Here is a 26,304-nt window from a genome sequence, read left to right on the forward strand (position 1 = left end):
GTCATTATGTGTGTGTTTTTTTAATCTTTCAGTTGTCTTTTTGTGCATTTTTTGTATAACTGTTTTTGGTTGCCATTTTCATATTTTTGTTGTATTTTTCTGTAATGTATATTTTTTGGAGTCGTGTATTTTTTGTATCTTTCAGTTGTCTTTTTGTGCATTTTTTGTGTTTTATTTTACTCATTTAGTATATTTAAATTATAAATAAATAAATACCTTCTGTGTGTGTCCGTGAAATGTTTGAGACGCTGATAACCAAACTCCATAGACATTGTAACGCCAATCAGAAAAGTAACAAAACTGCGCAAAACAAAACGTATAGCTCCAAACTACATGAGTGAGTAAGTAAATGAAAGTATTATCTACAATTCGGCTGTCTTTTTTTAAAAAACAAAAATAACTTTTTACCTTCGAACTGAGTGGTCAGAGCTCAGCTTCTATGCACGTCACCACAGAGAATCCGCAGTTTCCCAGGTGGAGTATTGAACGGGTTGGAAAACGTGTCTGCGGTGGCTGACGGTTTCAAATGATCTATTCATAGAACTCCCGTGTTTCGGTCTAAACTATCTTTTTCTCTCTCACTCATGTGTTTACAGTCTGTGTCTGCTTGGCTGTGTGCGCAGCGATTGGCTCTGGCCGCACACGTGACTCTTGCTCGGGTGAGGAGCTGTGCAGTGAAGTAGATATAGATGGTGCGCTAGCTGAGGTCAAAAGTTGAATAGGTTTCATTTCGAGGCCGTCCAGAAGTGAAATAAAATTAAAATAAACATTTTGAAATGACCAAATTACTCCAAAATAACAGTTACACACACTTGGGGTATCTGGAACTCGTTGACCAAGTTTCAGGTCGAACTTGCACCGCGTCGGGGAGATATTTGCTCCACACAGAGACACACACGCACACAGACGTTCCTTGCTTTTTAGATAGATATTAGACCCACTTCAGTCGTTTTTTAAAGCCCTTTGTGCAGTCACTCCTGTAGATTCTACACAGCTTTCAACTTATCTTGAGATACCATGAATACCTGTCAACATTGAGCTGTTCTGCAAAACTGCATTTAAGACAATTTTATGAAATAATTTATGAACGGTATCATTGCAATCCAAACAAATCCGACGTTGCACACCCTTGAACCAAGCAGCAGCCATGTTGAAAGTCTTATGGCAGTCTGATCCTGATCAACAGAGATATTTGAGGAACACACAGAAACACTATGTTATAAATGCAACCCAAAATAACACAGGTTTTTTTATCTGCTTCAAAATGTAACAAAAAAAGTCAAAGTTTTTTTAATGTGAATTTCTGGACCGATGATAAGTTTCTCTCCAAGTCACTAAAATATTCTGCTCATTTGAAATGTTCAAGCAAGATGTTATGACCTCAAGTTTGTTCCTTCAGTTGTTCACACGGTGGGTGGAACTGTCCTGTCTGGATCAGCCATTATTTTGCTTGCTTGACCTGTGACATCCAACATTTAACATTTCACATCCATTCATAAACATAGCTGCATGCAAACACCAACAATGCTCGCAAGCTTTTGGGTGTCAGTGTTGTTTACCCACAAAAGATTTTGATCTGAAGGATTAACTAATCACTTGCAACTATCATTTTGAGTTTGAAATGTTACAAATTGCATTACTGCTGTCAACTTTTTAACATTTCAATGTGTACGATTTTCATTAGGTGTTGTAATATCAATTTCTAACCACTGGATCCAGTTTATCAATTTAACAGGAGACCAGCTGAACAGCCTAGTCTGGACTGTTGAGCGCTTGAACCAAGTGTAGAATTGAGGGAAACCTCCTTTAATGATTCACCTGGGTAGTTGTAATATGCTCTGATTCCTTCTCTTGAATAATCTCTCACGTCCAAGTTAAAGAATGTACCAATTATTGCCATTTTTAAAGGAGCTGGTGACATCTTTTGATGTAAGAAAACCCTCCAGTCTAATTAACCCAAAGCTTGTCAGCCTCACTCAGCGTTCAGCAATGATGAGAACACTAGCCTGAGACCTGGGCCCAGCCAATTTTATTCACCCCTCCCTCTTGAGCCTTTTTAAGTATTATTTCTTTTGTATTATCTTTTTTTTTTTTTATGACAAAGCAGTGCGGTCAAAAGTGACTTTTAATTTATTAACAAAAGAAAAATCAGACAGCTTTTAAAGAGACTTTTCGTGCTGTGTAGTTATTGTTGGACTTTACAGTTGATCAAGTTAGAAGTAAAACATCAAGGTTTATTTAGTGGAAGTCACTCTGTGAGGCAGCTCAGATAGACCTCTGCATCTTCAGATACTTGAATGTATCAAGGGACCCATCTAGTGGGTAGGTCATGGGACTTATTTTCCAAACAGAAAGGCTTTGACTTCATGAGTTCTCAGATATTGTTTATCAGGCTAACAACAAGAAGTCTTTCTTAACACAGTAAATGAAAACGTTTACTACGGCAAAATGTAATCTCATCTATAGTGAAATAAGCACTTGCTTACAGTAGGTTAGGTATTGTCCTTAAACATTTTTTTTTTTTTAACTTTAAATGTTCCATGTATTTAGAAAGTATTTATTTACTTGGTGACTAAGTCTTAAGTAGTCTTGTATTCAGTGGGGTGTGTCTTTTAGCTAAAAATCGGTTTGTTTCTGCTTTTGCCGTAATGCTTAGTATACTCGCGCAGCGAAAAATAGACGGGCGGCTAGTTGGACCATGTACTGAATGGGTCACGTTACCGCAATGGAAAACCCTGGTCCCCCCGTCGAGTCCAAATTAGTGTAATGTGAATAATATAAACACTAATAAAACACTTAAAATCTCTGGCCTAAAATTACAAACGCTGTTAGGTTGGCAATATCAACAGACCGACCGAGTTTGTTGACATTTTTATCCGTAGACCTTTGCGCATGCGCACTTCCAGAGTGTGAAAAGGGGTTTTGTTTTTAGCCAAATAATTTCTACACCCCAAAATGATTTTATAGTGAGAATGACTCAAGCACAGACGGACACATGGACAAACTGGCAGACAGTCAGGGCTGTTCATTCATATCTATTCTCCAAGCTGCAGGCCTCCACGTGAGCTATCTTACGTAAACGTGTTTTGGACCAATCGGCTCCTGTTGGATGAAACCGGAAGTAGTGAGCACTGTAGTCGGAGCTGTGATAGACAGGCGAACGACACAACATAACAAAAGCTCTAAATTTTCTATTAAACTGTTCGTCTGACCTATCGAGAGATGAAACACAACACGAATGTCCCGGCTTTCCTCACGAAGCTGTGGACGCTGGTGGAGAACGTAGACACCAACGAGCTCATCTGCTGGAGTAAGGTACTGCGTTTATGGTGTTAGCTGCAGGGGCTAACGGTCCGCTGGCGACAAGGTCTTCCTACTATCACTACATTTGTCAAGCGGCGTCACACCTAATCCGTTCATGTCATTAGAGTTTCTCTATTTTATTTGAACAGTCACAGAATACCCGAACTTCTGCATCGACGTACAGTTTTCTACCTCAGAAATGGGATTTGTTTTCTAATGTCGCAAACTCATCTCGATGTTTTTTCTCAAAATGTCGATGTATGATATAAATGTCATTATTTTTAAATCAATTAAGTAGACAAGAAAGACAATTCTGGGTTAAATTTGCTGTTGCAAAACGCCACACAGGCACATCTATTAACAAACAGCTGCACAGTATGTGCCACTTTTTCTCCTAAGGGACAGCATGTGTGAGTGAGTTTTGTAGTGTGGCTTGTTTAGGATCAGGTCTCTCAGCAATCATCCAAATGGGCTTTTCATGCAGTTCTGAGAAATAGTGAAAGCAGAAATTCCTGAAAAAAGTATTTTAATACAAAATAAGCTATGATATTATATTGTTTGAAGTAATATTGTAATTTTCTATATTGCCAAAATTAAATTCTTCATATATTTAATATCAACAATAAACAACTAAGCTACGTAATTTCGTCCACAAAGTGCGCCAGTGTTCAATTTCCCACAGTGCCTTTTGGGTTGATGGAGTTTGGTAGACATATTTATTCTAAGTAGGACTAAGGGACTTTTTCAGTTCAATTCAAAACAGCTTTATTAGCATGAGAAAACAAGTTTAAATTGCCAAAGCAAGTGCTACATTTGTGCAAAACAATAAGATTAAAACAAAATAATAAAACAGGTTTTCACTATATACTGTATATGTAGAACAAAATTTACAATTCAATTATAAATGTTATAAAAGGGAAAAGGTTATGTACAGAATTGTACATATATCAATACACACACATGAGTTCGGTTGTACACACACACACACACACACATATATATATATATATATATATATATATACATATACACAGTACATGTACACAAACACCTTCCTTTATTAATGCTGAATATCTATAGATATATAAATGTAGTGGGACTGTTTTTCACTTCCAATACAAAACCAATATTGCTGTCTTGAGTATTGGAGATACTGATATTTTCCAATATGTAAATTTCTAAAGCTTGTTATTGTTATTTAGTTATGTATATATTTTTTAATTGTGTATATTCCATGTTTTAATGTCAGGCTATAAGACTTTTAAACTTCAATAGAATCCAACAATCTATTACTTATTACAAACCCAGTGCAATAATTCAATACGATTCCTGTGGCAGCAATTTATCACTGTTTTAAATGTGTATTTATACTGTTTTTACTGTGTGTTTTTATACAGTTTTTATTGTGTTTTTATGCTTTTATTTTGAAAGCCTAACAGTCAAGCCTTGTGTGAAGAATTTTGTTCTGTATGTGCCATGGTGTATATATATGAATGACAATAAATGAAATCTTATATCTAAGAATCGGTCAGGGCTAATGCAGAGCTGTATTGGGTGGTGGAGCTGTTACCTGCTGGACCTGAGTCCTCCAGGACTGGAGAGCAGATCAGTGAACTTTGCATAGGAAGGACACACAGTTTTCACACATAGAAACAAATTACGCTGACTAAACCCAACACTGCTTTAGCTGACAAAGGCAACAAGTTGTATTGGATAAAAACATCACTCCAGCTGTATTTAAACAGTAAATTATATACCAAAATGTATTTCACACAGGGATAGAAGTACAAATTATTGGAAAAACAGCACTTAAATTTAGCTTCTTGATTTGGCTCAGTTTGCATTCACAATAGGGCTACTCGATTATAGAAAAAAATAATAATCACTATTGTTTTAGTCATGATTGAAATCACGATAATTCAAACGATAATTTGTCAACCAAAAAGTTATTTATTTTTTGTACAAAAAAACAAAATATATTATTTAAACATAAATAAAATCCTTCAAACACTAAAATCAGGTATGTTCATGTTTTTGCACGAAACAAAACACTTCTTGCACGTGATGTGTCTTTGCTGTCGGTCTTTATCATCAAACCCAAAGTGTTCCCATAGAAGAGAATTTGACTTGCCACTTGTTTACTAAGTGTTTTTGCTGCGTTTCTCCTGCCATGTTTCAAGACCACCAGCAACAACTTTCCTCATGTTGGCCTGCAGGCCAGCTTTGGCTTTGAGAGGGGCTGGGCGGAGGGGAGGAGCTTGGATGTGTGTGAATTAAACAACTCAAAGTTAGTATTAATAACGTGTGTGCCAAGCTTTATTATTTGAAGACATTCAAAATAGTGGGTTTGTTTTATTTAGCGAATAAAACATGTAAATATATATTTATATATTTTTTTATTTTTTTTATTGTTATTTTTGTAATCATTGGGTGTAATATTGGGTCACAATGTACTATTAAAATTGCTTCAAACTGACAGTTTCTGTGGCATTTTCTGCTCATTCTGCAGCTTCAGTTTCAGAACACTTTTTTAAATCCATTTTTGACACATGCAATAGACAAGTTGTGCTCTCATGCTTGCAATCTTATTGCAACTGCAACATTGTACTGCTTGCTACGCTGTATACTCACAAAATTTGTAAAATTAAAAAAACACTGGTATGATGCAGTATAATCAAACGCGATTGTACGGCATCATCCCAGATGCAGTATAATCGCTCAGCACTATTAAAGGCACACTGTGTAACTTTTGGCTACTAGGGGCGCTGGCACTGTAACTTTCACGTCAAGCGCCCCTAGTGGCCACAAGCGCCGCAGCACTGTAGCAAAAATCAACAGTCAGTCAGTCGGGTACCAGCCTCCCTTGTCTTTTGGTTGTGTATGCAGTAGGGCTGTAGTCAACCAAGGAAATGGTTTGTCGACCAAGACTTTAGCACACTTAGCGATTAGTCGACCAAAAAAATAAAGCGCCGAACGAATGAGCAGGTGCAGAGGAGGACGAGGAGAAAGAAAAAGAGAGACCTATATTTTGTTTTAGCTTTTTGTCTTTTAAACACAGACCATTTATGATATGAACCTTATTCAAGCTTTGACCAGAACCCGACATAGCAAAAGTGAAACTGACAGGTCCGACAGACATTGGTATTTATATCAGAGCTCGACCTGAAACCGACAATTAAAACCTATTATTTCCTCATACAAATGACATATTTACGTTTAGTGGTAAGCCTACTTTTAATAATAAACTGTTGATGTCAACATCAGATCAGCACACGGGGAAACAAACGCACGTCAAACTCAGGTGCGCAGCTCGCCCCGCGGTGCCAGAGACGGCAGTAGATCTATTCACATAATCCACGAATCAAGTATAGGGATAATCCATGTTCTTGTGCAGAAAAATAATTGATTCAATAGTGGATGTTTGTTTTAATCCTGTCTTAATTTGTTCCCTCTCTGATCTGATCTGCTCTGAGGACAGCACAACGCGCTGACTGAAGCGCAACACTTATTTTTTTATTTATTTATTTTTTTTTTTGCAGCATGCACTCACACAGAGCTGTTGCTGGACATAGAATCATGTTCAGACATTAAATACATAATATTGATATTTAATCCATATCACCTATATAATGCATTGCATTTCTTTTTTTTTTTTTTAACGGTATTGAAACTGATACCATTGCTGGTCGACCAATGAAAATCTTGGTCGGCCACGACGACCCTAGTATGCAGACAGTAGTTGACTTGTAACTTCGGGATAAGGATCGGTCGGCCTGGGGTGCGAAGTGGGGCAGGGCTCAGCCGCGGTTGGAGGAGCAGCCGCCGCCCTCCTCTCCCCGCCGCTCGGCCCTCCTCGCTGCATTGGTGGCGCTCCCCCCCACTTCCTGTCCTCACCGCCATTGTCGGCCCCCTTCACTGGGGACCTTCAAGTGGTTTTAAAGGTTTTGCTTGCCTCGGCCATGACCAGGAGTCGATCAGGTGGAAAGATAGTAGCAAAAGCCTTAGCTTAGTTCCATGAGTATATCAGAGCCTGCAGTCACTTGACTGCCATAAGTGAAACGTTCTCCAGGTCACATGACCTGGTCAAAGACGGTCCGTCTCCTCCAAACTTACATAGTCGTATTTTAAGAGGGAAGCCCCGCTCGGAGCATTGATACTGTCAAGTGCTGTATATTAGCCTGATGAATCATTTAAAATAATTCATATGGGTCAACTCTTTAGGTCAAAAAGTCCACGGTGTGCCTTTAAGTATTATGTTTTCTTTTTTTCTAAAATCTCCTCCTGGAGGCTGAAACAGAAACTAGTTTCTGTTTTTGTAAGGGAATTCTACTTCAGATCAGAAATCTACTAACAATATTAGTTGATAATTGGATGGAAAAGCCCTAATAGCTGCAGCAATTTACATTATTAACTTTTCACTTGTACTTCATTTTAAAAGAATTCAAGGTAGGCTGTTCTGTAAAAACATCTGACATAAAGAGTTATTCTTTAACAAAATAGGGTCTAGCATCACAAAAATTACCAAATATAGAAAAAGCTTTCAGATTCCGTTCTTGTCCTTTCACTAATCAATAGCTGATATTTCTTGCTGAGGGGTCGGTAACCATTTGATGTCATTACCCTGACTGCATTTATTCTAAACAATACTTACAAATTTAAACTTAATAATAAAGACTTGAATTACTTTAAAATGTAATATTTTGTGCTACCCCTTTAACCCAATTAAATAGTGGGCTGCATATAGGGAGTTCTCTGCTGTCTGCATTTGCATTGTTACAGTTTACACCATTAAAAAAACAGCTTTCCATAATAGTAGAAGTGAAAGAACGGGCCTAGAAACCAGAGTGCGTTGTTTAATACCAACAGGAGGAAAAGGTTCTTGTTTCCTTCTGAGTTCAAAGTTTTAAATCCCGACTGTGGTCATATCTTTTTTTTTTTTTTGTTTTAACAGGAAGGCAACAGCTTCCTTGTGTTTGATGAACAGCGCTTTGCTAAAGAGATCCTACCTAAGTTCTTCAAGCACAACAACATGGCCAGCTTCATCAGGCAGCTCAATATGTGTAAGAGTGCAGTCACACTCGACTCATACACTGTTTTAGCCTCAGCTCTTCAAGACTTTTAGGACCCGGACATTTGTTTAACCTTTACTTTTGGGCTTGTTGTGTGTAACCAGTGACGATAAAGAACTATTGACATTTTACATATTTATTTTGTCTTTTTTAGTGAGTTTAGTTTTAACAGATTTTCATTTGCAATCTTTTATATTGAAAGACCAGATAGCATCATCTGTAAACTAACTCTCAAACATAATTTCATTCACAAGTTAGTTTTAATTAATATAGATTGGGAAATTGCAGTAAACATTTGCGTCCTCTGTGTGTTTTTGTGATTACAGATGGATTTCGTAAGGTGATGCACATTGACACAAGCTTGGTAAAGCAAGAACGAGATGGTCCTGTGGAATTTCAACATCCCTACTTCAAACATGGACAAGATGACCTGCTGGAAAACATCAAAAGGAAGGTAGTCATTCATGTCTGTCTTTTCCACCTACAACACATGGTCTTTTCTAGCAGGCTACTATTACAACACCCCCGCCATGGGTCACTGCTGCAGGATGGGCATCTAACATAAAAACCAAGGCCAAATTAACCATGTGAATAACTCACTGTGGCAATCCCAGAAAGGAACAGTCAGAAGTAAACCACTGTTTGTAATGTTTTATGAGGCAGGTTAGAATTTATTGATGAGTCTGTTGTGCTTAAGGTTTGCCCAAGTATGTTTGAGCCTTTACACATCATGCTCAGAGACTCCTTCAGTTGGTGCTTGAGGGTATAAGAGGTTGAAGTGTTGTTATACAGCACTGTTTTTCAAAGGAGGGTATGCGATAGCACTACAGGGGGTATTAGAGAGAGAGATTTTATAATGTTTATTTTTAGTTAAGATGATAATCATAATAATGATGATGAGAATGATCTTGTTTGAACATAAACTGAAAATACAATGCTCAATCTTGGTTCCACACCAGGTGGGAGATGACAGGAAATGATTAAAACTATAGAAATAATTCTATTCAGGAGGTACTAAATGCTGTTTCATTCCACTTGTTCACTAAATGAGAGCTTTTAAAATGTGTGTTATCACTCATTCCATAGTATTCTGAGCAAAATGTTGTAGTCAGACAAAGAGGTACTCGGAATCAGAAATAAGAGAAAGGGGGTACTTGAGTGAAAGAAGTTTGAAAACCACTAATATACAGTCTGGAAAATGATACATTGGTTTCTAACTGTCATTCAGGTCCCCAATGCCCGTCCAGAGGACAGTAGGCTTCGACAGGAAGACCTGACCCAGATCCTGGCCAGTGTTCAGAGTGTTCACAGCAAACAAGAGAATATTGATGCCAAACTCACCACTCTGAAGAGGTTTGTAACAAGTTTGTTACAGGCAGTGTTGTGCTAGTTACTGAAAAAATGTAACTTGTTACCATTACTAGTTACTTCATTCACAAAGTAACTCAGTTACTATTTTGATTACTTAAACCAAAAAGTAATGCGTTACTGGAAAATGGAACTTTTTAATTACTTAGTATTAAAGAATGTAACATTTTTCCGGGTCATTTGTGTCCGTTCAGCTTCATATCAGTGCTGTAATAATATAATAATCCACTGTTGATCATTTGTGCCCCTGTATTAATATTGTTTTGGATAAAAGCCTCTGATAAATGAAATGTTATTGTATCCAAACCTACAGTTTCTAATCATTTACATTCACTGTACTAAACTTTGCTCAGTATTAATCTTTACAAACACCAATCTGACTGAAACACTAAGTATTCTTTCAATGCCAGTTTATTTACCTGAGACCAGCAGAAACTGAAAATGTTACAAGGAATTGTGAAATAAATAAAACACAAAACAACCAGAATATTATTCAAAATCAAAGATCAAAAATTAAAGTGGCTTCAGCATCATAAAAGTGGTTGTTTAGCCTTAGAATGTTCCCTTAGAGCTTAAGTACAAAAACTAGCATAATGTTCAACATAAACACAAAAAGCCATCTAAAATAAATAAATGAAAGCAATCTGAATGACATTCTGAATAAATTTTGACCAACTCTGATTTAGAAAAACTGCTATAAAACAACCATAAATGTTGTGCATATAACGAAACTGCTGCTCAAAAATTAAAACAGTAATTTTTTAGCCTTACACAGTAATGTAAAGTAAGCTGTGCGTATTCCAGGTGCACATTCTGTTGTTGAAAATGCTCATAAAAGTAAATGTGGAAAAACTAATTGACAGCATTTTTCTCAGCTACACAATGCAAAACGTATCACGCTAACGAGCTGCTGTTAACAGTGACTCATCAGTAGCGACATGTTGCATATTTACAACAACATACCAATCAATAGCTTTGCTGACCTGTCCCTGGATAACAGTCACAGTCCCTTAAAATCCAGCCACTGTTGTTTTGATGCAGAGGCTTCCCTCACGTCCACCATCGTAGCGTTAGCTTAGCTTCACCGATGCATCTTTTGGAGACAGATAAGTAAAATAATACCCGTATTTCCACTCTGAGAAGCACGTACTACTCTCGCGTTGATTCGCCACGATTGGCGCACATGATGTAAACAGAGACAAGCTGATAATGTTTCTTCTTCTACTGTTTTATCGTGTTTTCCGCGGTATCCCGCAAAAAAATGTAGCGCCACTGTAAACAGGAAGTACACTGTCGCTAGCAAAGTAACGGACAAACGCACCATATTGTAATGGTAACTACGTTATTTCTTTAAAAAATATTGCGTTTCAGTACTAGTTACTGTCACAAGTAACGTTAGGGCGGTAACGCATTACAAGCAACGCGTTACCGCCCTACACTGGTTACAGGTTATCACTAATGATCAAAGTGCATGCTTCATATGAAAAATATACAGCACAAAGTTGCATTGGAATTGGATACTTTCTAACGTAAGGTGAAATTAATCACATAATGTGATGAGGAAGGTTACTGTAAACATATTTTTAAACTAATGAGCAAAAGCAACACATTTATGTGGCATTGCAGTAGAAGAAAACACTTAAACCAAAATTCACAGTCATTACACCACAAAACATATGCTGCTTCCATTGGATTGATTTGTGTGTTTCAACTAAGTCATTCCAAATGGACTTGGTAAATGGACTTGATTTATATAGCGCTTTATCACCACACTGAAGTAGTCTCAAAGCGCTTTACACATCAGCTCATTCACCCAATCACTCTCACATTCACACACCAATGGGACAGGACTGCCATGCAAGGCGCTAGTAGACCACTGGGTTCAGTGTCTTGCCCAAGGACACTTCGACACATAGTCAGGTACTGGGATCGAACCCCCAACCTCTTGATCAGAAGACGACCCACTACCACCTGAGCCACGGTCGCCCCCAAGCATTCAGATGTTTTCCTTTAGATTGCTGCATCCAGCTGTTTTTAGGGTAAATGTGCAGCAAGTTTTCCAAATGCTCACCCTCAGTCTGCCAGTGATTCATTTCACCCTAATTACAATATCATAAAAAATATTGTACACTTAATGGGAGGGGTGGAACAATCCATGGATCTAGATCGATACAGCGATTGGTTAAGACATGATCCAATCAAATCAATGGAAACTTAATCGATCAACTTCATCATCTTTAAAATACGCCTTTTTGTTTAGATGATTGGTTTTCATTTAAATGCCTGAAACGTTTTAGCTATACAATATAAACTTCCAATTGATTGTTTGTTTTCTAGCCTAAGGTGAAAATGTAAATGAGTGTAATATGTTATTGTACTAAATTGATCGAAGGCCCCCAGTGTTGGGAATGTTACTTTAAAAAAGTAATTAGTTATTGTTACTCACTACTTGTTCAAAAAAGTAACTGCATTAGTAACTAAATTACTCTATAATAAAAGTAACTCATTACCAAGGAAAGTAACTATTTGCGTTACTGTTAAAAAAAAAAAAAAAAAAAAAAGTTGCTCTATGTCAAAGAATTCACATTTTTTTAGATGCGTGTATCGTGAGGTGCTTCATTAAATTTGAATTGCTTACAACAGATGTGGACAAAGTCTTCACTCCTGGATATAATGAACACTTCACACACACGTTCTTGCCTTTGACCACAATTAATTTAAAGTAGTGTTTGTATCGTCACCTTAAAAATGTCAACTTTTCATCAGACTGCTCCACGCCCACCATCTCTGCTGCTTCATCCAATCTGCTCTGTGTGTGTGTGTGTATCGCGGGTGCTGGCACGTCGCCTTAGCCAATCATAATTGCTCACCTTGTTTTTAACCCGCCTCCTCTTGCTGGCACATGTGTAAAAACACTGGCTCTGATTGGCTACCATGAAACATGAAGCAGCCTAAGCCAATGATAATCGCTCACCTTGTTTTTAACCCACCTCCTCAGAAGCCGGGGATGCTTTCGGATAACATTTTATTTAATCAATGCATGTAACGCACCGCATTTAACGTTCAGTAACGATAACGGCGTTGTAACGGCGTAAAAAGTAATTAGTTAGATTACCCCGTTACTGAAAAACAAACGCCGTTACTTTAAACGCCGTTATTCCAAACACTGAAGGCCCCTGAATTGAATTCAATCATGGCAGACCTTGTGATATCAGTAAACATTGTACTGTTGTCCAAAGAATCAATATAGTTTTGTCATGAAACCCATTTAAGATGCTGTAGTGCATTCTTTTTAAACTGTATTTATGTTTACCTGAATGTTTCTATCTCGCCAATCTGAAGGGACTTTGAGCATAGGATTGGTTTTAGAATTTCTCTAATCACAAGACTCCAATAAATATTGTACCCACATTGTTGAGCTGAGTTAGAAGGGCTGTTCTTACAGTGATGGCTCGTTGCTTTCTGAGGAACACATTAAAACGTCTGCATGTTTCGTTTTTTTTTTGGTGATCAATTTTATTATTCAAGTGTTAGATTGCATTTACATTTTCGCACTTGTTTGCATGCATCACGCTTTCCTTTTTCTCCCCTTTTTGTTCCCCACATCCTCATTTCCCTTGTGATGGGCAGAGAAACTCAGAATTACACAAAAAGCAATTCCTTACAAAATGAGAAAAATACATTGATACATAGTAACAAAAACAAAAAACACTGCATGTTTCTCATGGATGCTTCTGCTTGTGTTGTTTAGGGAGAACGATGCTCTGTGGAGGGAGATATCAGACCTGAGACAGAAGCATGCTCACCAACAACAACTGATCAAAAAGGTGAGCGTTAACGTTAACATTGATCAACTGCCATGACAGCAGTTCATCGTTCTCTCTTAGAGCAGTTAATATTTCTCAGTTTGGATTTCCGTACAAAGAAACCCACAAAGGGGGGCCTCGATCAAGACTTGGTGTGTCTGTAGCAGAGAACAGGACAGGTGGTTCATTATTACTATTAAAAACACCTGCTCTCTGCTTTCAGCTGATCCATTTCATCGTAACGCTGGTTCAGAACAACCGCATCCTGAATTTAAAACGCAAAAGGTGGGTCAGTGCGTTTGAACACTTTAGTGTGATAACTGTTAAAATTTTGAAAAAAAACACATGCATGTATTGTGCGAGCATCAGTGAGCAGCATTATTATGTGTGCTTTCAGTTTGCTGTCAGTACATCCTCAAGGTCAGATAGTAAACCAAACCCTAGAGGCCGTTGTCCTACAAGCTGTGTCTAAGCACCACTCATTGTTTCCTCTTTTATTCAGAGCAAACTCATTTTAGTTCAGGGGCCAAATACAGAGCAGTTTGATTAAAACGTAATTTTTAAACACTTTTAAGCCTTAGCTTGCATTTCCACGTATAAATGATGCATAAAGCATGTAAGACGATATCCAAGGAATAAGTGACAGATATTGGTCCCCGCACTTAAATTTCTCCTGATTTTTGGGACCAATTTTTGTTTAATTTCAGGACATTTTTGTATTAATTTAAGAAAAATTGCAGGGTTTTGGGATTTTTTTTATTTCTCTCAAGAAATTGAGATTCAAAAGGACTGCCATCATGTGAAGAACTTTGAGCCCTGGCAAATACTGTGGAGTTTGAATTAATTTGTGTATTTGGAGGTTCTGAGATATCTACAACTGAATTGATTCAGGTTTTATTTGTCATAACCCCGTAGCTTTGGGGTTGACACATATGATTTAGAGCTAGATAACATGATTTCCCGTACCCCAACGGCTTGTCTATACATTCCAAAGGTTCACTTCGAGCATATGTTGATTGTAAACATAATAAAAATATATGCAACAGGTAAATAAATCAATTATACATGGTATGATGAAGGGGCAATTATAAGCAACACTAGGTTTGACTAATAACTGACCCATTTATTATTAACCAAAGGTTAACCATGAGATTTAACCTGAGACATAGTATTCCACAATTGAATAAAATAGATAAAAATAAATGAAAGACCCTGAAAAACCTATATTGGTTTCTTTTATTTAGTGTTTTGCTGATATCGGACCAAAATAAATATTGGATAGGGACACCCTAATAAAGTATTCTGAATCCTTAGTAGGTTCTGTAGCAGGGCTTGTTTTAGGGCAGGTCTGCGTGTGTGCATGCATGCATTTAGTTTTAGAACTTGTGAAAGCAGCACGTGAAGCTCAAACACAGTAGGTTTGTTATGACATAGATTAGTAATAAATGCATTACTAACACTTAGGTTGTCTCAGTGCTTTCACCAGTCTTAAAGGTGAGTGCGCTATATTAGAGGAGACAATTAGATGTCTCCACGGCAACCTTGTGCACATAAAGGTGATGCAGAGTTGAGTTTGTGTGAGAGGCAGATGGGATAGAAATATCAAAAGCAGCAACATGTGTAGAAGAGGAATAAAATAAATGATTGCAAATGACTGATTTTTATTCATTTTTACAACAAATTGCTCCAAAGTATCACCAACTGTAATTGCAATGAATCATCAGCTAAAGCATGTTATTTTCACGGCAGGCCAAGTCTTATGAACAGCAATGGAAAGAAGGCCAAATGCATTCATCAGATCTTTGATGACACGGTTTGTTTTTAATTCATCAAACATTTTGACAGTCTTTGCACTACAAGAAATTATTTCATCAGTCTACATTCTGTGTCTTTTGCTCAGTCATCCTCTGAAGATGTTATCATCTGTGATATGACTGACGGCGATGTCTCAGTGACAACTGAGATCACAGAGGAGTCGCCCAGAACCTTGGAGCAGAGGTACCACCAAACCTGTTCAGTAAACTGTTTGTTTACCTGACTAATTTTCATGTTAAGACTTTACCATTGAACTGTACACATACAGTTGTGGTCAAAATATTAGCAGCATGTCTAAAATGTGGCTAAACCTCTAGTTTTAATTTCCAGGCATTGAGAACATTGCACATTATATTCTGAATCAAAACATTAGGGAACAATGTTTGTTGTTTTGAATGACAGAAAATGAAGAAAAAATTATATTGGGCTGTTTAAAGAAAATCGTATGATCTGCATTTTTCTCTACAAACTCCAATAGTTACTGTATAAACTGAAATATGCTTTAGGATTAAGTATTCCTTTGAATCATTAGTGTTTATCCATTGAGAACTGCTTCACATCTGTGTTGCATGGAGTCGACCAACTTCTTGCACCTACAGTATGTACAAATATTCCCGTCCGAGATGCTTTTGCAACTTTTCACAATTCCTTTGCATTTATTTTATTATTTTAAGATAAATATATATCTGGTTTTTCACAGAATAAATGACTTCACCAATTGATCTCAACACTGCCAATACTTTGAACTACTTGTCCCATTTAAATGATGAATGTTAGACAAACTCAATAACAAATTTAGCATAATCTTTGCATCTGTTGGCTTTCTTTGACTCTGCTACAACTAGTGGTAAATTATTTGCTTCTGTTATTTTTAACACAACTGTATATGTATCTGGCCTGAATGTGGCTAAGATTATACAATTTAAATAATTAAATCTCTACTAATGTGACACTATTAGTATCAGATTGATCGTAACTGGTCAGGGCACATTTTCAGAACTGTGGTGTATTGTAGTGATTGAATAGATATACTTGTAAGTTTACATATTTTAGTTTGAAAATAATTGAAAAATTGCTTTAGCACATATTTGTGTTTCAATTAGGTCAAATAAATTGATAGTACAAATATCTGGATTTTTTTTAATCAAATATTTGAAAAAAAAAAAGCTAACATTAAAAATCCAGTCCTTCGAGTTCTCATTCCCACAGAAAGGTAGCATTTGTGTTTGGTACAAGAGCAGCGGCAGTTTGTAACTCAGTGTTCCCTCTCAGGGATGTGGAAATCACGGAGGTGGAGCTGGACAACAATGCTTCACGGTCATATGAGACTGAGAGCAGCACCAGCACAGATGTTGTGTCATCAGCAACAGAAGACAGCAGAGCAGCTAGCAGTGCTTTGCAGCTCAACAAACCCCCTAGCCTGACTTTAGAGGACCCGATGAAGATGATGGATTCCATATTGATGGAGAACGGCGCAATATCACAAAATCTCAACCTCCTGGGCAAGTAAGATGCAATTCTGTGCTTTGTGAGTGGATGGATGAATGGGAAATACACACAGCATGCAGTTAGAAGTCGTACATAGAGATACTCGCAGCTCTGGTGGTTTTCTAAGGTGCACGGAAGAGAAACTGGACAGTGGACAGTCACTGGATTTGTCACTGGTCACTTAAAAAAGTGGGGAGACTTCCGGACAGATGACCGCCAAGATGGCCACATAACAAGAGAGTTAAATCAGGGTAATTAGAGAAATTCCTCAAAACAACCCATGTAAAAAGAAGAAGAACCACACGGCCACTTGGAACAATAAACATTGTCCGTGGACAAGTAGGTGAAAAGTACGGTGCGCAGCATTGACTAACGGTTAACGGGTAAAGCTAACAAAAACAGTGGTGTGAAATAGCCGACTTGGAACTGATTCTGAGTGAATTGAGAGGATTTCGCCAAGACAACCAAGAACAGCTTGAGAAAATGAAAGAAGAAATCGGAATGGTGAATGTCCGACTGGATAAGGTGGCAGGGCGAGTCAAGAAAGCATAAGAGTGGATAATTAATGCGGAGGAGATTATCACGGCCATGCTAAAGCTGCACACCTGCATGGAGAACAAGCTGCTGGACTTAGAGGGCCATTCCAGGCGCAAGAATATAAGGATATACAGGTCCGAGAAGGAATCAATGACGGTTGCCTTATTTGTGGTGAATTTACACCACAAGGGTCTCGGACCAATAGACGTAATTAAAAGTTAAAATGTGTGGCGAGGGATAAGCGAGCAGAGACTACTCACATTACCAATGTCACAATGTCTACTCGCGTATTGACTTTTTTAAGCTTAAAGCCGATATTTTCAGGGTTGATAACTGTGAAATACTATTTCAGATTATATTTGATTATATTGGCCTACATCTAAAATCTCTGATAAAAGTACCGCAACACATAATTATTTCATTTTTTGATATATTGAGGTTATTTTTCAGGGTCTTCTAATTTATCTTTATTCGTTTTATTAAATGGTAGAATATTCTTTTGTTTAAGGTTGAAATGTCTGTAACCAATTTGTTAAATATAAATGGTCAGTTTGTTCTTATACTAACTGTTGCTGACTGTTTTTTTTCTACTTGAGTAATATCAGTTAATCAAGCCTTTTCTAACATTCCTCATTGCACAATTAGTAATAAAAGTATGTATATCCACCAATTATCAAGACGGGAATATTGATATCATATCAGAAGTGAAACAGTTGTATCAGGACATCCCTAAAATACAGCAACATGTTATCAAGTTGGCATCACTGGAGATACAGATACACACAAACCCTGAGGATAGAAGTCCTTTTGGGTGGTAGTCCTTCAACAGTCTGTGATTAGTTGTTTAACTTCAGCCCTTAGAGTGATAGCAGGGCACTGTTTGAGGGGGAATAAATGTCCCATAGGAGAGCTCTTCTTCTCTGCTTTATTGTCTACCTTGAAACCGCAGAGTTGGAACTGTTGCCCCCTGCTGTCACCTATCTTTTCAGGTCACAACTGTTTTTATTTTCTTTTGGTCAACAAAGGAGGGTTACATTGACATCTTTAACTTTTCCTGACTATTTAGAGCAACCGAAAGCAGCACAAATTGACATTTTGACCGAAAAAGCTGCTAAATTATCTAAAAATTTAGGCTGAATGCTTCACTCCAATAGGAAACAATGGGATGTTGTTGTGATGTGGTGTCATCAGTCATGTTGTTTCAAGATGGTGGAATGCAGACTAAAACAAAACGATCTAGTCCCATTTTAAAAAGTTATTAAAAGAAATGTGGTGCAATATAATGTGTTTTGTTTGGCATAGAGCTTTGATTTCTAATTACCCCATGAGGAATAATTAAAAAAAAAATCTGATTGATTCTAATAGATCTTCTAATAAGTACATTTAAATGGTTTTAGTAGTGTTGTGTTCAAGACCACACTATCCGAGGCCAAGACTTGCCCAAGACCAGAATGCACTGAGACCAAGACAAGACCAAGACTTCCGGGAGCCGAGACCGAGTCAAGACTAAGACCAAGACATAAACATTTTTTTTTTTTTAATTTAAAAAAATAAATACAATTATGACAAGGTTTGACAGTTAAATAACATTCTCTCTTTAATTTTAGTTTCTTTTAAATACATTGGACAGAGGTGCCTGCAAAAAATTAACTAAAATATTAAAACTACTACTGCTACTGATAAATTCACAATTATTGTACATATTTGAAAACAAGATTTTTGTCAGCTGAATGTACAGCAAGTGTTTAAAAGCATTTCTGCCAAGAAATAACATGGTGAAAGTAGGTAAAACAAACTCAAACCCTTGGAACAGTCATGTAACAAATCAATCAACAGTTCTTGTTGAGAAAGATTATTATTATTCTGGATACAGTGGAAACAGAAACTATAAAAAATAGTTATGTTGTGAACCTATTTATATTGTAGGGAAAATATTATATACAAATATGTAATTGGAGTCTAAAGCCACAAAAAAACACCACTTTAAAAAGAAAATAGACTAAAATAAGACCTTTTTACTGTTATTTGAGTCATTCTGCGCTTGCAAGACTTGCGGTGATGACGCGCTGGTGACGACATAATCCAAGATGGGTGCGGCCCGGACTACAGCTGACACTATTTAATAAGAGCCTTAAAAGACATGGATATAATTAAAAGAGTGGATGGACGGAGGCATAAACATGCGGAATTTCACACGGACTAATTAAACACACACGGACCTCGGTAAAAGGAACAGGCTTCACCGGACAGCAGGCACTATGGCCCAGAGGCAGAGTAAATACGTCCACGTACTGCATGTATAGGCTTTAATATCACCAGTTTATCATTTTACCTGTTGTTAGAGCTACTGTCTTTACCAGGAAGCTAATATTTATTCCTAGTGATTGTTTTCCGGAGTTTTACTGGGCTTTTTACCGGTGATTAGTTTCAATCTCCCTTCTGCTCCGTGGTCCAAACTGAAACCGTAGCCACACACACACACACACACGTCACTCAGTCACATTAAGGAAGGTTGCGGTCATTATTCGGGGTGGATTAAAGAATGATTAAAGGATTGTTTTATCCCGTTCTTATCTGTGTTATCACATTATAAAAAAGTTTAAAAATAGCAGGAATTAGTGCTGATCTCGAACGGTCTTGAGGGAAAATCCCGAGTCCGAGACAAGACCGAGTCAAAATGCTTCCGAGACGAGACCGAGACCTTTAAAATTTGGTCTTGAGACCAAAACCGGTCTCGACTACAACAACACTAGGTTTTAGGCCACATTTCTAAAAACAGTGGATGATCCCTGTAAAGCAGTCAGTTATGATAAAGTGTAAAGAACATTAAACGTTAGGAACTGTTGTGACATTGTGTGTTTTTCTGTTTTTGTCAGATTGGAGCTCATGGATTATCTGGACAGTATTGATTGCAGTCTGGAGGATTTCCAAGCCCTGCTCCATGGGAAACAGTTTGGTGCTGATTTGGATGCTGCGGAGGTGAAGAGATGCCACATTTATTCATGTGTTCATTTCTGCACACTGCTAGAAAGCAATAATGTTATTGTGAGAGTTAGAAAATAATGTAATGTGGCAGGATGGAAAACTATGGCTGGATGAGGGGGGGAGCCTGGATCTATTTTTGTATTACACAGGGCTAGGGTGCAAAGGACCGCTACATTTCCAGTGAATTTCCACAAGAATTTAAGCTCGGGAATGTTGGGAATCTTCAATATTAGGAATTTTTCATGGGAGTTATTTATTGGAATGTACCAGAAATTGGGAGTAATTTGAAATAACTATCATATCCAAACAAATATTAGCCTCCATGCGAAATGTTAAATTTAAAAAAACATTTCAATAAATATATTTGTAAGTAGAATGTTAAAATTATTAAAAGCTTGTAAGCATTGTGACTTTTCAGCCTTGAAAATAAATATTCTCCACTTTGCAGTAGGCTACTGTATTTTTGTGGCATTCCTCCTGTACGTCTCCTCAAGACATTTACAGATATATGAAGACTTTCCTTGAACATGAACTTGTATGAAATGCTATGTCTGTTGGCCTCAATGGCAGAGATTGATGCTAAAATATATTTTCCCATTATTTTTAACGTCCCTGTTTAGGGCTGCGGTCACACAATCAGCATTAAAATAGGTGGCTTATCCTCTACTGTATATAAAAGATACAATCTGTAGTAATATATAGTGGGGTGTGATGTGTACTTTTCTTTTAAAATCATTACTTTTCAATACAACAATTAATATTTAATCCATCTGTGTGAAGGAATGGATCATAGACCGTGTGCTCTTCCTTTGTGTTGACAGGAGGGTCTGTACACACAGCTGGCCAGAGGCAGAACAGAGGAGTGTTACACAGGTGAGTCACTCACAGAAGGTCTGCAATGGAAGGGCAGCGCCCCCATGTGGCAAAGCACAAGAAGTCAGAGTGTGAATAGATCATGACCATAGAGTCTATGGTCTATGGCATAGACTGTAAAAAAGATGGATGGAACATCCTCCTGAGGAAGTGAAGCTTTTATTTTTAGAGCTCCCCCTGCTGACTGGCTGTTGTATAGGTCATAAATCCCACCTTCTCAATGATAACAGATGGGATGTGTGTCAAACTGTAAAGTTAAAATACTTGTCACATCATTTTGTTCCAAACCTAAACTCTGCTGTGATCATTATTATCGCCCTACATTGTGTTTAAATGCTCATTTTTCTGTGAAGTTTGTTTTAAATAAGTTATTTGAGGTTGAAAAACGTGATTTGACATCATATATGATGATGATTGACAGCCTTGCATCTTGCGTAGCTCTCTTTGTGAATAGCATAAGCAGTTACATCATGAAGGAAAGCCAAGACGCCAGTAAACTTTTCCGTTCAGTTTTGTTTGTCTTTTTTTTTTTTATCTACTAGTACTGGTAATAATCTCTATGATCTGGGGCCTCATTTATAATAGTGTGCCTCGGTAAGCAAACTTCAGCTGGCGTACTCTAAAAACCAGGATCTGCGTACGCAAACCAACTCCTAGACTTATGAACAAGGGCGCACGCTTGTGTCATGCCTGTTTCTGTTTTAAATCACAACTCTGAAAGTTGTCACACTTGAGGAAACGCCTTGTTAGAAGATTCGCTGCCTCCGGAGTTACCCGTGCACCACATCCTCCAGCAGTTTAAGCCATTGTTTGCATTCTTTTTTATAACAGCTACAGGTGTTGCAGCCAATTGATCAGCAATTTTGTGCAATGATCATGTGATTTTTATTTACAATTATTATAATTAATATGAAATTGTATTTGTAGGCACACGCACATCACTCTGGGGTGTCAATATATTTTTTTCCTCCTTCATTTTTGCAAATACATTTTTCATATATGATATGTGTTGTGAAATGTGCAATGTTTGATTATTTCACACAAATGTATCAATTTCACAGAGCTGTCATTAATTTCATCCTTCTCCTGTTGGGTGGCGGAGTTTCCCGTTTCTCATGATTTTGTGCGTACGACAGGGTCAGAGCTGCCGTGGAGGTGCGCACGTTTTTTTTTTTTTTTTTTAATAAGTCCCAAACATGGCCTATAAGTGGTGTACACTCTCTTTTTTATGTATGCAGCGTTTATTAATGAGGCCCCTGATCATCTGAACAAGACTTTGGTAGAATTTCCGGTGGGAAAGATACTTAAGTTTGTGGCGTAGCTAGGCTGCGTAAATCATCATGGCAGTTTGCTAAATGGGCGGGGGCGTGTTACCAGGGCTCGTCCCGTCGGACACTACTGCGCAGACTCTGGCTCCAAATGACGTCAAGTTACCAAGATGGCAAGGGCCGTATTTTGGCTTCAAGAACGTTGAGTGGTAACAGCTACAGTGCACGCCCACTGATCATGACCCACCGCAGGATTCACAAAGTCACTTAATAGGGATTGTTTTGTGCTGTTTCTAAATGCTACAGTTTTACTTGACATCGTCCAACAGTTGTGTTTCTCTTGTCCTGTGTTATAATGTCATGTGTTGTCTGTATTACATATAAGTTTAGGTTTTATGCATCAGAATTTCACTGCCTTTTCCATCAACACATTTGGCTGATATGTGATACCAAAGATCTTCAAAACGCTTTTGGATACAAACAAATAAATTGACATGGAAAAAAATGTTTGTTTAGCAGGATGGTTATGTCATGGTTTGTTACTTAAGCAGTTGTTGTTGTCAGTCAGTGTGTGATTTGATCATTGGACTCTCCATTGAGAAAAAGATGAGGCATCTTTCTTTATCGGGGGCGAGAAGGAATAAATAAAACTTGAAAAATCTGTCAGTTTTCATTTTCTGTTTTTAAAAACAAAAAATAAAATGTTAGAAGACACGAACCAAAACCAGAAGTTGCCATTTTCAAAATAAGAGCATGTATGAGAACGGATAGTGCTGCATTTTTGGCAAGCGCAAAAATATGACTTCTATCTGTGGTTTCTCTATTCCAGACTAAAATGTTTTTGGAACTTAACGCCGATGGGATATTTTGATGTGGAAAAAATTAGCCTTGTCATCTGCAGAAATCTCTAGTCTGCAAGTATTGCACGCAAAAGTTGGAGTGGAAGAGGTTTTTTCTGCAATAATCTCCTCTGAGACTCTGTTCTATTGTTTTAAAAAAAACAATTCATGTCCATCAACTTCTATTACACAGCAGTGCTGAAAATCTCTCTCTTTCTCTCTCCTGCACAGCACAGTACTCTTACTTTGAAAACTGCAACTTCCTGTCACACATTATTTTAAAAACATTTTTTGTTGTTTTTTTTTCTGTCTTAAAATATTATTTGTTGTTTTGTTTTTAGAAACAGAAAATTAAAATCAACCGTTTTTTTTTTTTTTTATTTGTCCCTTATTGACACAAAGATAAATGCCTTAAATTTCAATCTTAATTTTTGATTTTTAAAATAAAAATGAAATAACCACTCATTCTTCATTTTTTTTTTTTTAGACCCGTTTCTGAACAAAAAAACAGTTGTCCACTGCTGCTGTAAATCTGGTGATGCTTGAGTTGCTGAAATCAGACCAAAGCAGCTGAACTTGCACTGATGTCAGAGTGTGACTGAGGAGTGTCTGTGTCCTGTGTGCAGATAAGCAGTTGGTCCAGTACACCTCGTGTCCCCTGTTGTCCCTCCTAGAAGGCTGCAGCCCTGCAGAGCTGGATCTTGGGGCCTCTGGTAGCAGCAGCTCCTCCAGCCTAGAGATGCTATCATCTAACTCTGCCATAGACGCAGACCTTCCCTCTGAGTTACTTGATAGTCGTCTGGAGTCCAAGCAGCTTCCATGCAGCTCCCTGGTTCGTCTGGAGCCTCTGACAGAAGCAGAAGCCAGTGAAGAGACGCTTTTCCAGCTGTGTGAGCTGAGCCCTGGGCCTGAGGCCGACGCCTCCTCTCTGAGCTGAGTGTGACATCACAACAGCCAGACGTCCCACACCTTGTTTTTCACTCTCTGTATCTTTATGGAAACAATAATTGTACTTTTCCTGATCTAAAAACTGAGACGTGTTCTTATTTAGTATTGAGTGATTATATATAACTACAGCAATGGCATGTCATCTAAAGCTCTGACATTTCTCTGTAAACACACAATGTTAACCTACAAGTTTTGGTTGTTTGTGCACAATGTTACTGTTAGTAGTTTTTATTTTTCTCATGCTCTTAGTTTATAGTATAGCTAATATTAAAACCATGAAGAGAATAATCTGGTACGGAGAACCAACCAAACTGGAGCTTTGTTTTGGGTTGGAAAGCAGCTCTAACTTCATTTTTCTTTTTTTTGTTTTCCACAATTACACCAACCTGTAAATTACCAGCTGCAGTGGGTGTCCACAAACACACCATCTCTGTTGTGTGTGAAAGCCTGAGTCTTTTGTGTATCAGTGTGTGTAGCAGCACAGACTCCTCATAATCAACATTCTTTAGGGAAATGTTAAGCTTTAGTTCAAACTGGCACACCTGCAGATGTAGTTTTACTTCTGAACGAGGCAGCAGAATGTTCCCAGGATGACCGCGTGGGTTTCATTTGGAGGCAGAAGTCGTGAAGATTTTGACACTGGACTTTAAATCCTGCATTTGTGTAGCATTACAATAAAGGTGAAAGTCATGTGCTCCATTTGTGTGTGTGTGTGTGTGTGTGTGTGTGTGTGTGACCATAATATGAACAATAAGCTGTCATTTAGGACCTGACAAATCCTCAGAGTTGAAAACATTAACATTTGAAATGAGCGCCAAAGCTTTAGAGATTGATCTTGTCTTTTTATCCAGTAATTCTCTACATTGTTCGTGCATCATAATTGTCTTCATCTGCGAGGCGTTAGACATTTGTTTGTTGTTGACATGAGGCTATTTAAAGCTGCCAAAGACAAAACCAAATTCAGATCCTCATAGATCAGTCAAACCTAATTTTATTTTTTTAAAAGATGTAAATGATGAAATTGCCACTGAAAACTCTGTTTTCATCTCTGCTTGATTTCATATTTTCAGAGAAGTTTGCGCTTTGTATTGTGGGATTTGGCATCCAATAGAGGGTTTTTACTTCATTCTTACCGCAATTTATTGTTTTTTTTACCAGACTTTACAAGGACAGTGATTTTAAATTGACGTCAATTCATTCAAACTTAATGGGACAGTGAACACAGCACCTCCTGCAGTTAGTCATTATTATTACAGTTGATTAATAATACTGAGGGGCTACACCAGGGGTCTACAACCTGCGGCTCTGGAGCCTCATGTGGCTCTTTGACACTTTTGCGATGGCTCCCTATAGCTTTTTTTTGTTGATGATGAATGACATTAACTTCAAATAAATTTATGACAAAACAGTTGGTTAACCTAAAACTAAATCACATTGTGCAATAACTCTGGAACCTCCCTACATCACCTCCTGCAACATCCACAGACCATCAACTTTTCTTGCACCTGTGGCTAAGCTTAAGTTTTAAATCCCTGGTGAAGATAGCGAAACCAACAAAAACACAATCCTGGAAGAAAATAGAGATTTTATTTGTGTGAGGAAACATATATTTAACTGTTAACATGCCAGCTTAATATGCATGCTTGATATGTTGCAAGAAATTAGCAATTAGCATATGTTGATCGACATGATCATGTGTTATCAAATTCAAGCTTATTTTTGTAGCTCATCAAATTCAATAACTCGTAAAATTATTCGATATTATTTTAACTGTATAGAATTTTATAAACTGTATTGTCTTCATTGAGAAAGGTATTTATCGGCTCCGGAAGGTCTTTAATCCAGGTCAGATTAAGCAAAATGGCTCCTTTAAGAGTAAAGGTTCCAGACCCCTGGGCTACACTGTCTCCGAGGGGTTCAGTTCATGCATTGCGTTTTCTTTTGGAAATGCAGTTTGTCTAGTGTCAACTGATTTACTGGGAGAGTCAAAAAATACAGTTTACAC

The 26,304-nt window shown here is 37.6% G+C and overlaps 1 protein-coding gene across 2 annotated transcripts; it reads left to right on the forward strand.

Annotated features, from left to right (window-relative positions):
• The first annotated feature begins 3,111 nt into the window (after positions 1-3,111).
• On the forward strand, positions 3,112-24,961 carry hsf2 (heat shock transcription factor 2). 2 transcript variants are annotated; one of them, XM_028440031.1, is made up of 12 exons: positions 3,112-3,315; positions 8,255-8,363; positions 8,699-8,826; positions 9,601-9,725; positions 13,492-13,567; positions 13,770-13,831; positions 15,296-15,359; positions 15,447-15,544; positions 16,634-16,867; positions 20,263-20,365; positions 21,193-21,244; positions 23,978-24,961. In XM_028440031.1, the coding sequence occupies exons 1-12, from the start codon at positions 3,223-3,225 to the stop codon at positions 24,286-24,288; spliced, it is 1,455 nt and encodes a 484-aa protein (XP_028295832.1). In that variant the 5' UTR covers positions 3,112-3,222; the 3' UTR covers positions 24,289-24,961. The 2 variants fall into 2 exon arrangements, with proteins under 2 accessions (XP_028295832.1, XP_028295833.1); XM_028440032.1 differs by having other exon boundaries at positions 3,177-3,310.
• Positions 24,962-26,304: the final 1,343 nt, after the last annotated feature.

This window comes from Gouania willdenowi, chromosome 24, assembly GCF_900634775.1.
Source record: "Gouania willdenowi chromosome 24, fGouWil2.1, whole genome shotgun sequence".
Classification (NCBI taxonomy): Eukaryota; Metazoa; Chordata; class Actinopteri; order Blenniiformes; family Gobiesocidae; genus Gouania; species Gouania willdenowi.

Bases quoted from the DNA above. Each gene is read 5' to 3' on its own strand.
- hsf2 (XM_028440031.1), top strand. From the start codon at position 3,223: ATGAAACACAACACGAATGTCCCGGCTTTCCTCACGAAGCTGTGGACG. The intron at 13,832-15,295 runs GTGGGTCAGTGC...TTTTCACGGCAG, and splicing joins CTGAATTTAAAACGCAAAAG to GCCAAGTCTTATGAACAGCA. The intron at 21,245-23,977 runs GTGAGTCACTCA...TCCTGTGTGCAG, and splicing joins AACAGAGGAGTGTTACACAG to ATAAGCAGTTGGTCCAGTAC.